The sequence below is a fragment of the Lineus longissimus genome, chromosome 11 (genome assembly GCF_910592395.1).
Source record: "Lineus longissimus chromosome 11, tnLinLong1.2, whole genome shotgun sequence".
NCBI lineage: Eukaryota > Metazoa > Nemertea > Pilidiophora > Heteronemertea > Lineidae > Lineus > Lineus longissimus.
This window is the reverse complement of record NC_088318.1, coordinates 8,962,233-8,979,962: the sequence shown is the minus strand read 5'-3', so window position 1 is coordinate 8,979,962 and position 17,730 is coordinate 8,962,233. Positions and strand designations below refer to the sequence as shown.

Here is a 17,730-nt window from a genome sequence, read left to right as displayed (position 1 = left end):
GTAACTCCACGACCTTCGACTTTTTATAATACTCTATCTTTAAAAAACTAAACAACACTCCACTCCAAACACGTGCGAAGTATTGAGATCAATGATGGCGCAGATGTTGTTAAAGTATTTCTTGCTAGACCCTTTTCAATTTACATTGTCTTCAGGCGTCGACACGATACAACTGTTACACGAGGTGTTTGATCAATATGCGTACATGACTATGTTGGCAGATTAACAGGACTACTGTCCTTGAATACTTGATCATTAGCACAAATATATCATTAAATACAGCATAAAAGAGAGTAATCAACTTATATACACTAATGTACAAATCAGACAGTTACAATATCATGAATAGTTGCATGGTACTCGGCGGTGCTGAGGTTGTGACGGTACGATGCTCGAAATATCAAAGTCTACTAGTGGGAGCCTGGGTCGTAGCCCTGGCTTAGAGTTCAGTGTTCATAGACGTAAGGTCCTACCGATGGGGGTGGAGTACAGAGGATGTAACATCCTGAGCGGCATTTTGTTCTTCGTTGAGTCAATGAGAGTTCTAATACTCGGGGCGCGCTTATCGCTGTCAATGTATTTTTTGGCTAGAGTTTCTATGCGCGATTTTGGTGATTCACATTGCATGGAGTCCTTTATATGATTACCGTTCATCGATTTTGGAATGCCGTATGCAATCTTGTAGGCGCGAGTTCGTAGTGAGTCCAACTTCTCAAATTGTTTATCGTTTAGGAGCATCAGCGCCAGGGGAGCATACTCCATGATTGGACGAATCATTGTTTTGTAGATGCTAATGGTGACACTAGGCGGAGCACGGGGGTGATCGAAAGTACCGGCGACTGCTTTTAGTAACGACACACGCTTGCTGACGCGATCAAAAACTTTTTTGAAATGTTTGGACATAGTTAGTTTATTGTCAATGATGACACCAAGGTTGTTTGCGGATGATGACGCGTTAATTCGTTGACCCTTAACATGTATGAATGCGGGGTAGTAGAGTTTTTTCTTCGACATCGCGACGAACTGGGTTTTGTCGGCATTATATGTTGTTCGCCACTTGTCGCTCCATGTAGCAATGTCATCGTTCTGTTTTTGGATAAGCGTTTGGGCAGCGTGCTGACATCGGTGTGCCGACCAGGCCGAGAGGTCGTCAGCATATTGTTCTTGGCCGTTTTTGTCCGGTGGAGCAGGAGGCGATGGAATGTCGTTCACCCAGAGCAGGAAAAGCGTGGGTGAAAGGACACTTCCCTGGGGTGTCCCAGCAGGGAGGTGAAGGGGATCGCTCAGGGATGAGCCGATTTTGTACCGAGTTGTGCGATCCGTAAGAAAGCTTTGTATCAGTCGTATTGTTCCCAGAGAGAGGTTAGCGTTATTCCTTAATTTGAATAGAAGGCCGTCGTGCCACACCTTGTCGAATGCTTTCTCGACGTCGTAGAAAGCAGCCATGACGACCCGGCCTTGGTTGTAGCAGTGCGTTGTTTGTTGTAAGAATCGGCTGATGGCATCTGCGGTGCTGCGGCCTTTTCGATATCCGGACTGATGTTCGTTTAGAGTTCCAGACATTTCTAGATGGTCTCTGAGGCGGTTGTTTACAATTCGTTCGAACGTTTTGCCGAGTACTGGTAGTAGAGTTATCGGTCTGTGGTTTTTGGGGTTCCTGTGGTCCTTGTTGGGTTTCGGAAGTAGTATAGTTGTGCCTTGTTTGAACGCGTGCGGGAAGTATTGGATGTCAAGACATAGTTCGTAGATGTTGGCAATGTATCTTAGAGCGGAGAGAGGCAGGTTCTTTATGTGCGAATAGTAGAGTCCGTCTGCACCAGGTGCAGTGTTTCGTGTGCGCTTAATCGTTTTTAGTATATCCTCTGGCGTGACCGATGTCTGGAATTCTGTTATCCGACTGTTCCGTTGGTTGTCGAGCAGGTGTACGAAATCCTGGACGTTCTGGTTTATAGTTTCTGATCCGGGCCGAGCGTTGGGGATACTGTGAATGTCTTTGTATAGTTCATAGAAACAGGAGGTCTGTTCTTCTGGGGACGTATACGTTTTGCCATTGTGTGAGAGTGGGCGAGAGGCGGACGATTGGTCGGTCTTCATGAATTTACGTACAGTGGGCCAGAATGTTTCAGGCGTCTTGTTTGAAATGTTGTTCCACAGATTGGCGGCCGTGTCCTGGCGATATGTGGCTATATCTTTTCGAATATCATTGTTCAGTTTATTGATAAGAGTCTTTTTTTGGCGGGTTGGGGCACGGTAGAAAGATCTCATTTTGCGGCGTTTATCTTTTATTAGCTTTACAATGCATGGCGGCAGGGGGCATCTGTCGTTAGGCTTGGTACGTGGTATGTTTCTATTTCCTGCAGCTTGGATTATTTCGGTGATTGATTGTATGGCTGAGTCAATTGATTTGCGGTCCTTCGTAACTTTCGGTAAATCGTTTATTTTCTGCGAGATTTCGTCCCGGTATGATATCCAGTCTGCCTTGTCGAAGCGAGGCCTGGGTGTGCAGTTCTTGTTTGGTTTAAATTCTGACATAGCGATTGTGGCTATGATTGGTCTATGGTCGCTCGTGATGGGATTTAGAACTTCGAAGTCTTTTATGCGTGGGAAAGTTAGGTGCGTTCCCATAACAAAGTCTATAACTGAGGGCTGATCGGGATTGTTCGTTTTCTGCGAGTAGCGCGTTGGGATCCCAGGGTTTGCACTGTACACGATATTGTTGACATAGAGTTTGTTGAGTTTTGTCCCATTTTGATTTGTTGTCACATCACCGAAGTTTGGATGGCGAGCATTTAAGTCACCAAGTAGCACACAGTTCGGAAAGTTTGTTAGCTCCGTGTGAAGAAAGTCGTGCGGGAGTGAGTCCTGTGGTGCGTAGAGCGAGATAATCCGAAGCGGATTGTTCCTGTTGACGTGAATATTAACCGATATGCATTCTTTAGGATAATTAGCTGGTTTAGCTGTTATTTCTTCAGACGTAAGTTCAGATTTTACCAGTAGCGATGTGCCTCGTGTTTGGCCTGGCGTGCGGTGAACGTGGTATGCTTTATATCCATTGAATTTTATGGGGTATTTATTGTCTCTGAGAGTTTCTTGTAGGTTAACGATATCCGGTTTGTGCTCGTGAATTAACAGTTCAATATCCGGTTTGGCAGATGTAAACGACTGACAGTTTGCGTGAAGCACTTTTATTCCTTTGCGAGTGTTCTTCATAAATGCTTAGAATGATAGATATACGGTCCTTAGTGGGCGAGCGTTGCTGCGAGGTGATACGTTTTAACTTGACTTGATTCAGAAGGATTTCCTACTTGGCTTCTCGAAGAGACCCTTGTATCATTTCGGTGGAGCTGGAGTGTTGTTTTGCGGACGGTGTAGACAGATTGAGTGACGGCGAGGTGGTCTTGGCACTGTGGGCTTTGCTGGAGGATTTCTTGGGGCGAGTACCGGTTGGCGACGATGAAGCCGGACGTTTCTTTGTTTTGTCACTGCTGTTGGTCTGCTTGGTAGATATCAACGATAGGAAGAAGTTTTTCATGTCTGCTAACTGGGTGTTGCTGTGGGCGATGGCTTTATCTAGGCGGTTGTCAATGTATTCCATTGACGGGAGCTGCTTGATGGTGTCACGATTTTCTTTAATCTCTTCGTCATGTTCGTCTAGTCTCTCATTGATTTTCTTGATTTCTAGATGTAGTGTATCGTAGGAAACGGAGCTGGAGCCTTGGGCGTTTGGTAGACGAGGGATGTTGGAGTGGATCGTGGGCCGAGCGGCATGTGCGTACGTGCGTTCCTGGACGGATTTAGCGCGGAAAAGTTCATTTTTCTCCCTGAGTTTTGAGATCCAGACGGGACATTCGTTGCTGGATGAAGCGTGAGGACCAGAGCAGTTGGCGCATAGAATTTCGGTGGTGCAGGTTGAGTCGGGCGAGTGTTCTTGGGCACATTTGTGGCATCGCGGGGGTTTCTGGCATGTTGACTGGTGATGATCGTAATCCTGACAGTTGAAGCATCGCAGAGGGAGATGGCGTTTTCTTGGCGCTTCAACAGGGAAGGTGAAGGCCCCGAGTTCAAGGAAACCCCGTTCGAGAAACTTCTGTGCGTCGTCATGTTCGAGTAGTGTGAGACGGATAAGGGATGATGGTTTCCCCGTTTTGTTCGATAAAATCCGTCTGGCAGCTGAAGCTTGTACGGAGTGCTCTTTTAGGTGAGCGATGAACTCCTCCTCTTTGATATCAGGGTCTACTGTTTTCACGATTATTGACGATCTTTTGTTGTGGTTTTTCTCAGAGCGTTTTGGCGGCTCGAGGATAGCGCCCGGTATGGTAATGTCTCTGAAGTTCTTTAATGCTGAGTTCACGTCTTGTTCAGTTGCGAAGTTAATCCGGAAGAGTTTCGGGTTAACTTGGTTAATACGTGATATCCTGGATCGTGGTAAACTCTCGGTCAGTTTCTTCATGATAGTTAAAGTCGACATGGGTGTTTCGAGTTTCAAGAATGCGGTAGCGCTGGTTCGAAATTCTGGCAAGTTTTGTCTCGGAGATTTAGGTGATTTCGGCGGCTCCATCTGAAGGCTGGTTCTGTATCGACACTACGATGAATGTAGCTTTGTAGTCAGTAAAATGTTGAATGTTGAATCAGATGGCCCTTGGCGTTAGATATAGCTTCTGATTACGCAATGGAAAATTAAGGGGATGTCAGCAGCAGATTAAGGCTAGTTGCCCTTCGCCCTTCCTCTACGATCATAGATAAACATAAGACCAAGAGGTGTTAAGTGAGAATGGGTATTCCGAGGTCATAGAAACAGGCCCTGGTACTCAGCTATACGCCTTTGATGCTGTAACTAGAGGTCCCAGGGCCGGGTTATGAGCAGGGCAGTTGCAGCTGGGATGAGTCGTTGATGCCTTGGCGTGCTTTACTGGGTGGTATCAAAATTATATATGGCGAGTAAACAAAGAAGCATTTTAAACCTGGAATGAATGATCAAGTTTATATGCAATATTCATTGAAGGATGCGGTTAAGTATTGTTATGGTAGACAAAACTGAATGAATTTGTACAACAATTTGTACAACAATTTGTACAACAATTTGTACAACAGGTTCGTGAGAAACAACTCTTAAACAACTTGGTTAATCTAAGACTAAATTGAATCTGCTTTATTATCCACAAACATATCATATACGGGTTACAAATACGTACAGGATGAATGCAATTACTCTGATTGGTTCAGAGAAAGGGATTAAAATCAGGAATGGTAATTAAGTCGTCTCATTGACTGCAAGAGAGAGGAGCTTAGCGGCAAGCTGCAAGTGGTATAAACAAGCATGGCTACATACATAATTAGCTGGCGGCGACAGCCAGTACACAATAATACAAGATAAACCAGGGATACCCGTCTCAAAATAGTGCCACCTTCGTAGTGGCCATACTAAATATAGCAACTGCGGTCATCCGCCTATCACCTGATTGTACGAGAAACTTCAGACTTAGCTGAGCAGGGTTAAAATGAGAAAGGGTTAATGAGACTTGCAAATGAATGAAATGGAGTCAGAAAGGGTTAAAGTGACTTGTAGCTGAATCGGGAGCCAGTATTTGAATAGGGAAATGGACTTATAGAGGGTTGAAATGAGTTAAGACGAATAAGGAACTGGGCATTTTGAACTGGGAAATGGAGTCAGAAAGGGTTAAAGAGACTTGCAAATGAATGAAATGGAGTCAGAAAGGGTTAAAGTGACTTGTAGCTGAATTGGGAGCCAGTATTTGAATAGGGAAATGGACTTATAGAGGGTTAAAATGAGTTACGACGAATAAGGAACTGGCATTTTGAACTGGGAAATGGAGTCAGAAAGGGTTAAAGTGACTTGTAGCTGAATTGGGAGCCAGTATTTGAATAGGGAAATGGAGTTATATAGGGTTAAAATGAGTTAAGACGAATAAGGAGCTGGCATTTTGAACCGGGAAATGGAGTCAAAAAGGGTTAAAGTGACTTGCAAATCAAGGACGATACCGCGGTGACGTCACGGCTTTTCCAATTGTAAACAAACCCAATCCACAGCATTTTGAACTGGGAAATGGATTCAGAAAGGGTTAAAGTGACTTGCAAATGAATGAAATGGAGTCAGAAAGGGTTAACGTGACTTGCAGCTGAATCGGGAGCCAGCATTTGAATAGGGAAATGGACTTATAGAGGGTTAAAATGAGTTACGACGAATAAGGAGCTGGCATTTTGAACCGGGAAATGGAGTCAGAAAGGGTTAAAGTGACTTGCAAATGAATGAAATGGAGTCAGAAAGGGTTAAAGTGACTAGTAGCTGAATTGGGAGCCGGTATTTGAATAGGGAAATAGACTTATAGAGGGTTGAAATGAGTTAAGACTAATAAGGAGCTGGCATTTTGAACCGGGAAATGGAGTCAGAAAGGGTTAAAGTGACTTGCAAATGAATGAAATGGAGTCAGAAAGGGTTAAAGTGACTAGTAGCTGAATTGGGAGCCAGCATTTGAATAGGGAAATGGAGTTATATAGGGTTAAAATGAGTTAAGACGAATAAGGAACTGGCATTTTGAACCGGGAAATGGAGTCAGAAAGGGTTAAAGTGACTTGCAAATGAATGAAATGGAGTCAGAAAGGGTTAAAGTGACTAGTAGCTGAATTGGGAGCCAGCATTTGAATAGGGAAATGGAGTTATATAAGGTTAAAATGAGTTAAGATGAATGAGGAACTGGCATTTTGAACCGGGAAATGGAGTCAGAAAGGGTTAAAGTGACTTGCAAATGAATGAAATGGAGTCAGAAAGGGGTAAAGTGACTAGTAGCTGAATTGGGAGCCAGCATTTGAATAGGGAAATGGAGTTATATAGGGTTAAAATGAGTTAAGACGAATAAGGAACTGGCATTTTGAACCGGGAAATGGAGTCAGAAAGGGTTAAAGTGCCTTGCAAATGAATGAAATGGAGTCAGAAAGGGTTAAAGTGACTTGTAGCTGAATTGGGAGCCAGTATTTGAATCGGGAAATGGAGTTATATAGGGTTAAAATGAGTTAAGACTAATAAGGAGCTGGCATTTTGAACCGGGAAATGGAGTCAGAAAGGGTTAAAGTGACTTGCAAATGAATGAAATGGAGTCAGAAAGGGTTAAAGTGACTAGTAGCTGAATTGGGAGCCAGCATTTGAATAGGGAAATGGAGTTATATAGGGTTAAAATGAGTTAAGACGAATAAGGAACTGGCATTTTGAACCGGGAAATGGAGTCAGAAAGGGTTAAAGTGACTTGCAAATGAATGAAATGGAGTCAGAAAGGGTTAAAGTGACTAGTAGCTGAATTGGGAGCCAGCATTTGAATAGGGAAATGGAGTTATATAAGGTTAAAATGAGTTAAGACGAATAAGGAACTGGCATTTTGAACCGGGAAATGGAGTCAGAAAGGGTTAAAGTGACTTGCAAATGAATGAAATGGAGTCAGAAAGGGGTAAAGTGACTAGTAGCTGAATTGGGAGCCAGCATTTGAATAGGGAAATGGAGTTATATAGGGTTAAAATGAGTTAAGACGAATAAGGAACTGGCATTTTGAACCGGGAAATGGAGTCAGAAAGGGTTAAAGTGCCTTGCAAATGAATGAAATGGAGTCATAAAGGGTTAAAGTGACTTGTAGCTGAATCGGGAGCCAGCATTTGAATAGGGAAATGGACTTATAGAGGATTGAAATGAATTAAGACGAATAAGGAACTGGCATTTTTTGAAGCAATATTCCTGTTTGTCACTGTTACAATACACCTTGGGATTTCACCCCAGACTGACCATAAAATTCCTACGCCAAGGTCGGCATGGTCTGTGTGTTAACAGAACAGGTAAAGATGAAACAGCATGCTTCATGCTAAACTGGACATTGCATGATAGGCAGTATATCCACACCTGATGCATTGCAATTTTTTTAGCTTAAGTTGAAATTGGACGGAGAGTTCTGACCTGGCTACAGGGAGTCTGTGTCAGTAAGTAGGAAACGCAATAGCATACATTATATAGGCCGCAGGGATGTGTACTATTTTCAAGTTAGGTCGAGATAGAGGCCAGACATGCCAGGCTAGATTGCGCTAATCTCTGATCACGCCTGACTCAGTCAGTTGGCCGCGCCCCCGTTCGCAGCGTCAAAAGAGCGTTTCTCTCTGCGTTGCGCTGCTACTGTCACCTATCGGTAAAAATATGATACTAACTCGCGCCATATTTGTGGCAGAGACTAAAACCTCTGTAGCATGCACGACTGTTCGGGGAGAGCGATTGATCAAAGATGGCGAAATTGTTAGTTATTGAAAGAAAAAATTGGTGTTTATATCATCAAATTCCAAGCAAAATCAACCGAGTTTGATCAATTTTTGCACGACGCCTTATTGTAAAAATATTTTAATGCACAGCGTGTCTCAAAAAAATTGTGGTTAAAAGTGAGAATGGCATGATGGTAGCCTGTTTGAGTTCTGTTGATGAATATGCTTAGTCTGACTATAATTTCTACAACTTGTGGCCAAATGACCAGATGATTTTGAGCCTTTTGATAAAGCTACTGGTAGAATAGTCGTCAGAAATGTCAGAGCGACAGTGTCTGAGTGAGTGTTATGTTATGGTATGTTATGAGACTGGAGGTATGTCATGTGTTCCACCATATCGTCATTGATATTGACCAGGAATACTATCGATTTGTGTGGATGTGCTCAAACAGTAAAGCATGAGCCATGATGCTTCACTTCCGAAAAGATCCAGGTGACTGAGATGTCTACTACTACTGTTGGGCAATCCGGCTGATTCTTCAGAAATTTCTCTGTATATCATCTGTGAAAATAAACTTTCTCATAATGATATATCTTTTGTTTGTTTGGTAATTTTAGTTGCCTATGTTTAGGCACTTTTTTGCCAGATTTGCCTGTAAAAGGCTGCCATAGTTCAGGAAAAGAAATCATATACACATTACAATGTGGATCTTCACGGTCCAAAACACCAGGGCCTACTAGGTGACATGGCTCAATAATAGGCATTGTCTGGTAATTTTGGACGACCTTTGGATGGATAGTTTATTTTCCCTGACCCTGGCCTGGGTCTGAACGGGCTTCCAAGCCATCAATGATGCTTATAAAGCCGGGAATAGCCTCATCAGTACCCCCACAAGAGTTATTTTGTGCCAGACATCGCGCACAGAACTTGCCATCATCTCATTTTTAGAGTTGCTGTATCAGTAAAAGATAATACCAAAAAGCTGATAAAGTATGTACAGTAGAACCTCTCTTAGCGGACACCTCTCTATTAAGGACAACCTCTCTATTAAGGACATTAGTTTTGGTCCCAAATTGGTTGTTTCCATTCAATTTGACCTCTCCAATCAGGACACCTCTCTATTAAGGACAGCACTTGTCAGTCCCAAGGGTGTCCTTAATAGAGAGGTTCTACTGTAATTTGAGCACCATGACCAATGCCAGTGTTAAAGGTGTAAACTTAACCTATTACAGGACATCTTCCTGCAAGATTGTGATTGGTTTAACTTGAAGTTTGTCATCAATTTGACTGTTGTAATTGTACATCCATGCTGTTGTCATTCAGGAAAAATCTGCTTTGTCTTTCAGCTAATACTTTCACTTCTCCAGTCAATCGGGTTTGATGAACATGTCAAGCTGTTGAATGGTGTAAACAATCATTAGCAAATAACGTCACGAATGAAAATAAGTTTGATTCCTTCCACTTGAAAAGTTCAACAGCACCACTTGCAAGAATTTGAATTTGGCATTGTGTTTTACACCCTTCAACAATTGACTGTCTGTTTGTTATTGGTGTTCTTGTTTCAATGTTAGCGTTTCACTGTTAAAGAGTTTCAAGATACAGAAGAGAGGATTAGTTATCTTTAATGTTAAGTTTCTTCTTTGCATCATTTTGTCATTAAATTTGGGCAATGGTGGTCTCATGAAAGGAGGGATGGGACGGCAGGATGGGCTATTGGACAAGTTTTCATAATCAGTATTCTAGAACACGTTTTGTAGCGATGGTGGCGATCCTAGTGTTCGGGCCTCTTCGGCTCAACTTCGGGTGTGGTCGGAACCTAAATCCGGCTGCAACATTTTCTGACAAAAATCAGAGGCAACTTAAACGTATTTTCCAGCCGTGCGACAGAAATAATCATTTTTACTATCGTGTTATTCAGTCAAAGATACATATAACAATAAATATCAGTCATTACTTCTGAGCACGCGCAATGTTTTTGATGAGTTGGGTGCATTTATTCAACAAAATTACGTGAAAAAAATTGCAAATTTTCGGGCGACGACCGCTGTTCAAAGTCACGTAAACAGCAAACCTCAGGACTTTTTACACTTTTTAGACCATATCCACAACTCCGTGGATATGGTCTATTGTTTTTACCGAGCCGATCGCCAGGACCCGAGGGATGTGGTTTTCGACACGTATCTCCGAAACTGCCGCACGGAACGACCTGAAATTTAGTTAGGTTACGTTTCATAACCTGCTAACGAACAACGTGTACTTTATTTTTGCAGCCGTTGCTTACTTTTTTAGTTTTCGGGTGATTTTTGATGAAAATCGCCGGTTCTGAACCGTTCCGGTAATAGCACTGCCTCCCGCGTTTTTACCGATTAGGCAAGTTGCTCAACGTCTCTGTCCCGACCTGAACAGGTGGGAGGATACCCGCTACATGGAAGAGCCAACAGACATTTCGTCTACGCATTCTAGACTGGGTGAGTGTGATTTTTTCGTGATTGTAATCGCCCTCAAATTTGTGTTGAAACACTGCATCAGACAAAATTAACTCATCAGAGGTCAAGAAAAGGATCTTAAGAATATATATTCGCTGTTTGTTTGGGTGATTATTGGGAGCACGTCCATATTTTGAGGCAAACTTGTCATCCGAAAGTTTCCAGATCCCCGCAATGGCGGATATACATTCATCAAAAAAATTACGAATTCGGGCAAGTTTCATCAAACTGTGCGCCTTAAACACCTAAGAATGTCTCAAAATCACCCAGACTCTACACATGAGATATACCTTCACTGAAAATAATTGCTAAAACCTCGCTTAACGTGTCGCGAGTGCTGAAAGCAACAGTTTTGGAGATCGTTTTTCTGTACATCCTGCTCACTCCTGTAGAAATGTACAGTAAAGCACGTATACACGTGCAGTGTAAATGGACACACGAATGTACACATCTTCTGAAAATATTGTCGGCAAAGGTGATAAGTGTTTGTTCTGAATTATGACAATGAAATTCATAGACTATTAGCAGGTAGTCAGTGTCTGTTGGTCTGAATAATGAATGATAAAACTTCTGGTGAAGTTAAAATATTTCCTCGCTCTGTTTTACAGCCTGACGCAGTGACGGGGATGATCAGCATCTGTTCTGTTCTGCGACCGCATCAGTCAGGGATATAGGAGCCTTGACCACGAGGAGCTGATGAGGCAAAGTCGTATAACCGTCTTAACCTTGACATCGGTGCAGTGCTGAATTTGCCGTCCGAAGACAAACCAGTATAATATTCCAGCCTTATTTCGTTCTTTTCACTGTAATACTTTTACTTCAAAAAGACTGAATAAATAAACCTACTGTGGCAGTTAGTTTAAAAATATATTATTGCATTTTACGTTTTTACTCTTAGTGCTGATCGGTCATACCCCTTGGGCCTGGCCGTAACCTTGCATACTGGTTGTCTCGATGCCGTATGCTATGACCATGTATATATCTACTGGACTGGTTTGTTGCACCATGTCGAAGGAATTTTATGTAGAGATCAAGACACTTCCCTCACATCACAATCTACACCTCAAAAGAATGGTTGTAAAAATCCTTGCCATGATTCCCGGTTGCCCCTATGTTGTGACCATGCATGCATCAATGGCCTGGGATTTTGCAACCTACACTTCAAAGGAATGCGAAGTCTAAATCACATTTATTTTTTGTCCCCAGGTTGTGACTTTCCTAACAGCAATTGCAGACCATATCCCTGGTGATAGTGTTTTGTCATCTTAAAAATGAGCACCAGGACAAAGCACCAAAAACCTGCCACTTAAGATCAGATCAGAAGTTACCTACGTGGTGCCAGTACCCACAAGTGCATGATTCACACCTAGATCATTTGAAGAAAAAATTGGCAGCAGAACCATGTGTGCATGGAGGGAGGTATTATAATATAAATACTGTGGAGACGCAATGTATTATTGGTCGTCCCAACATTGGGAGCTTTCATCCCCACTAGCCATATCAGATGGCCAACTGGTTTCCCTCACTCGACCAGAAAACTCATCAAAAGATACGAAAGATGTTGAGATTCAGATTACATTTGCTTGTTGTCTGCTGGATTCTGACCATCCATATGCTGAGTTGTTGCAGTCCCAGAACCATCGCTAATTCTAGTATTTATGATGCACCTACTGTCACAACCTAATTCAGCTGGTTATTCAGGGTTATTTGCCTCTGATTTATCTGGTTATATCCTGGTGCAAACCTAATTTCTCAACATGACAAAATACTTTCACCAGGGATATGGTCTGCAATTTGCTGTTAGGCGAATTGCCCAATACTAGTTTCTTAATGAAACTACTAATTAATGTTTCATCCAGAATAATATGTTCCGTTTATATGTCATTCAGAAAGATTTTGGCAACTTTAGGATCGATTTCCGACTACATATTTTTCACGCCTAAATGTACGCGATAATGAGCTCGTAATGATATGCAGTGACGTCATAGCGCAGAGAGAATTACGCGGAAATGGGGGCGCGGCCAACTGACTGGACTACCCTAATAACAACATCATCGGGCAATTTAAAGAGAAACTCCAACCTCACGGCCTCAATGCATTTGCCTTTGCAACCTGAGGTTCGCTTTTCGACCTTCGCGCGCTAACGGGATCTGGCTGTAATGAACTGGGAAATGGAGTCAGAAAGGGTTAAAGAGACTTGCAAATGAATGAAATGGAGTCAGAAAGGGTTAAAGTGACTTGTAGCTAAATCGGGAGCCAGTATTTGAATAGGGAAATGGACTTATAGGGGGTTGAAATGAGTTAAGACGAATAAGGAACTGGGCATTTTGAACTGGGAAATGGAGTCAGAAAGGGTTAAAGAGACTTGCAAATGAATGAAATGGAGTCAGAAAGGGTTAAAATGACTTGTAGCTGAATTGGGAGCCAGTATTTTAATAGGGAAATGGACTTATAGAGGGTTAAAATGAGTTACGACGAATAAGGAACTGGCATTTTGAACTGGGAAATGGATTCAGAAAGGGTTAAAGTGACTTGCAAATGAATGAAATGGAGTCAGAAAGGGTTAACGTGACTTGCAGCTGAATCGGGAGCCAGCATTTGAATAGGGAAATGGACTTATAGAGGGTTAAAATGAGTTACGACGAATAAGGAGCTGGCATTTTGAACCGGGAAATGAAGTCAGAAAGGGTTAAAGTGACTTGCAAATGAATGAAATGGAGTCAGAAAGGGTTAAAGTGACTAGTAGCTGAATTGGGAGCCAGTATTTGAATAGGGAAATGGACTTATAGAGGGTTGAAATGAGTTAAGACTAATAAGGAGCTGGCATTTTGAACCGGGAAATGGAGTCAGAAAGGGTTAAAGTGACTTGCAAATGAATGAAATGGAGTCAGAAAGGGTTAAAGTGACTAGTAGCTGAATTGGGAGCCAGCATTTGAATAAGGAAATGGACTTATTGAGGGTTAAAATGAGTTAAGACGAATAAGGAACTGGCATTTTGAACCGGGAAATGGAGTCAGAAAGGGTTAAAGTGACTTGCAAATGAATGAAATGGAGTCAGAAAGGGTCAAAGTGACTAGTAGCTGAATTGGGAGCCAGCATTTGAATAGGGAAATGGAGTTATATAGGGTTAAATGAGTTAAGACGAATAAGGAACTGGCATTTTGAACCGGGAAATGGAGTCAGAAAGGGTTAAAGTGCCTTGCAAATGAATGAAATGGAGTCAGAAAGGGTTAAAGTGACTTGCAGCTGAATCGGGAGCCAGCATTTGAATAGGGAAATGGAGTTATAGAGGGTTAAAATGAGTTAAGACGAATAAGGAGGTGGCATTTTGAACCGGGAAAGGAGTCAAAAAGGGTTAAAGTGACTTGTAAATGAATGAAATGGAGTCAGAAAGGGTTAAAGAGACTTGCAGCTGCATCGGGAGCCAGCATTTGAATCGGGAAGTGGAGTTATAGAGGGTTAAAATGCGTTAAGACGAATAAGGAACTGGCATTTTGAACTGGGAAATGTGTCAGAAAGGGATAAAGTCACTGATAGTTGAATCGGGAGCTTGGTAGGAAAGGGTTAAAACCACCAAGTTGAGTTATCGGACTTTGGAGGGTTAATATTTGAAAGAAATTTGAATTGGGAACTGGGAAATGCTTAGCCCATTTCCTAGTTCCTTATTCGTACCCAAACATGGGTACGAATAAAGAACTGGGAACTGGGAACTGGGAACTGAGAACTGGGAGCCAACTTCACAGACCCGTAAAATGGTTCGATGTCAGCGAGTCAGGCAGTCAGTCAGTCAGTCAGTCCATCTGTAAACAATTGTGCGTCGTTTTTCCAACGCAGCATGCACATATCTCATTTTTGACAAAACGATGTATAATGGTGGTATCTATGTATATAAGAGAAGTCGGGACAAAATTCCATCGATTTTCGGGACTTTGATACGATTTTTGTGAAGATCTTTATGAAGTCAATACATCAAGAAAATGGCGGCGATGATTTTGTAAGTGACAAATTTTCTTTTTTAAGCCTTTACGGAAATGTATTTTGGTACGAAACTTCACACGTTTATAGAAAAGATCAACGAGAATGTGTTCAAATGCCCTCATAACGATGAGTTCAACGGAATTTGGTCAAAACAACCTTCGAATGGAGTCAACTTTCTTTGCGAAATTGAAGCGACGACCTCATTATAGGCCCCAGATCCCGTCTGGGGACTATATTGAGATCACTGGAATTCTCGAAACTGTTATTTTTTTCCACCAACACATTTATTGCGGTAGTCCAGCAAAACGGCTAAATAAACCAGAAATCAATCACCCTTACACCACCAAACCCAATTCCATCTATGGACTATCGCAAAAGTATTTTAAAAATCCTGAGTATTTCGATACTTTTGAAGCATTTTTTGCTGAGATTCGTCTGATCGTCTTCTCCCAACATGCCGAAGCCGCGATTCAATCTGACATGCGCTGTGACATGCGCAGAGGCGAGACGCTGATACATTAGCATAAGCTCCGCCCCGTCATAATGACGTCATTATTCTTAGGAGTTGGTCGAGCGATGGGACGATGGAGGTATTATAAAGAAACCCAATTCGATTCATGGACTATCGCAAAACGATTTTTCAAAACTCAGAATATTTCGATGCTTTAGATGCGTTTTTATGACTCCAGCTCCTCCCTCTCTGGGAGCTGGAGTTAGTATTGTTTTCGCTCAGGTTTCTCGTCCAATCACGTGACCTCTCCAACACTCGATAATGCACTCTTTTCGTCCACGTTTTAGGCCAATCTTCGGCATGAACATGAAATCTAATAAGCGCAGTACTTAAATCAGATGTTTCTCTCGCCTTGAAAACATTCCTGGGTAAAATCCATTGAGATTAGCCGAGTTAATCTACTTTTTCCGTGATTAAAATCTCTGCCGCTGAATTCTATAAATAGAAACTATTAACATCGCGGCAGTGTGGTTCACATTGTGCGCCCTCCCACTTCACACCATGTCTGGAAGTTTTACGGAGAGGGAGGGCGTGCGGTAAGAAGAATGGCCAAAATGACGTCACGTTTTCCTGGCAATGCCTCTTGCCGGACCAGTCAAGCATTTGGAAAGCATCTTTAATTCAGACAACGTTAGAACTAAAGTAAAAGCAGATTTCACCACTAACCAGTCAAATCGGAATACGACGGCGCAAAATGTTCTCGCTTTCTACTCTGTTGACATGACGACTACCTGGGGACTATCAAATTTGCTACCAGCAAATTTCGGAATTCTAGTTTATTTATCGTAATTTATGCAGATCCGAGTCCAGCTGATGGGTGATGTTCTGATTTGTGTTCAAGCTATTGGAAACTTCGGAAATTAGTTCTATTAGTTCTACTATTCTGCAGGAGTATATTATAGCCATTGATGTTGACAGCTAAAAGCACGAAAACTTTGTTATAACTCCAGCCGCGCTCCTCCCACTGGGAGCTGGAGTCAGTATTGTTTTCGCTCAGGTTTCTCGTCCAATCACGTGACCTCTCCAACACTCGATAATGCACTATTTTCGTCCACGTTTTAGGCCAATCTTCGGCATGAACATGAAATCTAATAAGCGCAGTACTTAAATCAGATGTTTCTCTCGCCTTGAAAACATTCCTGAGTAAAATCCATAGAGATTAGCCGAGTTAATCTACTTTTTCCGTGCCTTAAATCTCTTCCGCTGAATTCTATAAATAGAAACTATTAACATCGCGGAAGTGTGGTTCCCATTGTGCGCCCTCCCACTTCACACCATGTCAGGAAGTTTTACGGAGAGGGAGGCGTGCGGTAAGAAGAATGGCTAAAATGACGTCACGTTTTCCTGGCAATGCCTCTTGCCAGACCAGTCAAGCATTGGGAAAGCATCTTTAATTCAGACAACGTTAGAACTATAAAAACGAATATGTTAATTTGCAAAATTAAAAGCAGATTTCACCACTAACCAGCCAAATCGGAATACGACGGCGCAAAATGTTCTCGCTTTCCTCCTGCTAAAAAAACCTTGTTCCCGCACTCCTATTTTAATTTATGCCAAAGAATATGATATGATCTGTTTTCACTTCTTTGTAATTAAATGGTATTCATATAATGACATCAATAGTAGTGTCTGTGTCAGATCCCATCGACCGTTCAACTAGTCTTCTCTCCCTGGCCCAAGTGCCTCACACGGACCTTCAGGTCCCCATACTCAAGACCAACTCTTACGATATCGCCCTCAAAACAACCCTGGAGTCATAAATTCACAAGTGCTCCTGTGAAATCTCAGTTCTAGTTTACTTATCAAACTTTATCGAGTGTTATCGAATCGAATTGATGTGTCGATCGTCGGGGCGGATTGATATGTGGTTAGGTTGTGCGTCCAAGGCGATCATGATCATGAAGATGCGTGTTGTGTTATCATAACCAGAAAATAAGTTGAAGTTATTATTAGTGATTCTTACATGAGTAAAAAGTAGACGTTACAATAATGTTACTCCTGGAACACACACGGGTTTGAACACAAAACTTACCAACACTTGTATGCGACTTATACGCTTTTAATGTAACTATTATCTCTGACAATTGCAATTAGACCGCCGGTCTTGACACGGGTCACAAAAACAATATCACACACCCAACTCGCGACCGCTACTACGCCCAAGTACCACCCTTAAAGGGCCACTATACACAATTCTGCGGCGTGCGCTCACCACACTACCATAAAAAAACTGTCAATTCTCCTTACCACTCACAGAAGCCAAGCCATTGCTGTTAAGTTATGGGCTTACTGTATTTAGCGCAATATAACGCCTATTTTGCGCAATATTACGCCTCGGGAGCAATCATTATTTTCTGACACTAAAAAATACAATGGAACAAGGGTAGATGTCAGTTATTGTATCATCTCATAGATGGCGCGCCTATTGATCTACTATTATACACTAGTACACGTAGTAGTACATGGTGTGGTGGCGGTGACCTATAAGCTTGAATATCATGTCTGTT

The 17,730-nt window shown here is 42.2% G+C and overlaps 1 protein-coding gene across 1 annotated transcript; it reads right to left on the bottom strand.

Moving 5' to 3' along the window:
- Positions 1-3,301: 3,301 nt before the first annotated feature.
- Positions 3,302-4,558, bottom strand: LOC135495249 (uncharacterized). Its single transcript, XM_064783710.1, has one exon. The coding sequence runs from the start codon at positions 4,556-4,558 to the stop codon at positions 3,302-3,304; it is 1,257 nt and encodes a 418-aa protein (XP_064639780.1).
- Between the last annotated feature and the right edge of the window lie 13,172 nt (positions 4,559-17,730).

Excerpts from the sequence above, each read along its gene's own strand:
- LOC135495249 (XM_064783710.1), bottom strand. The coding sequence starts at position 4,558 with ATGGAGCCGCCGAAATCACCTAAATCTCCGAGACAAAACTTGCCAGAA.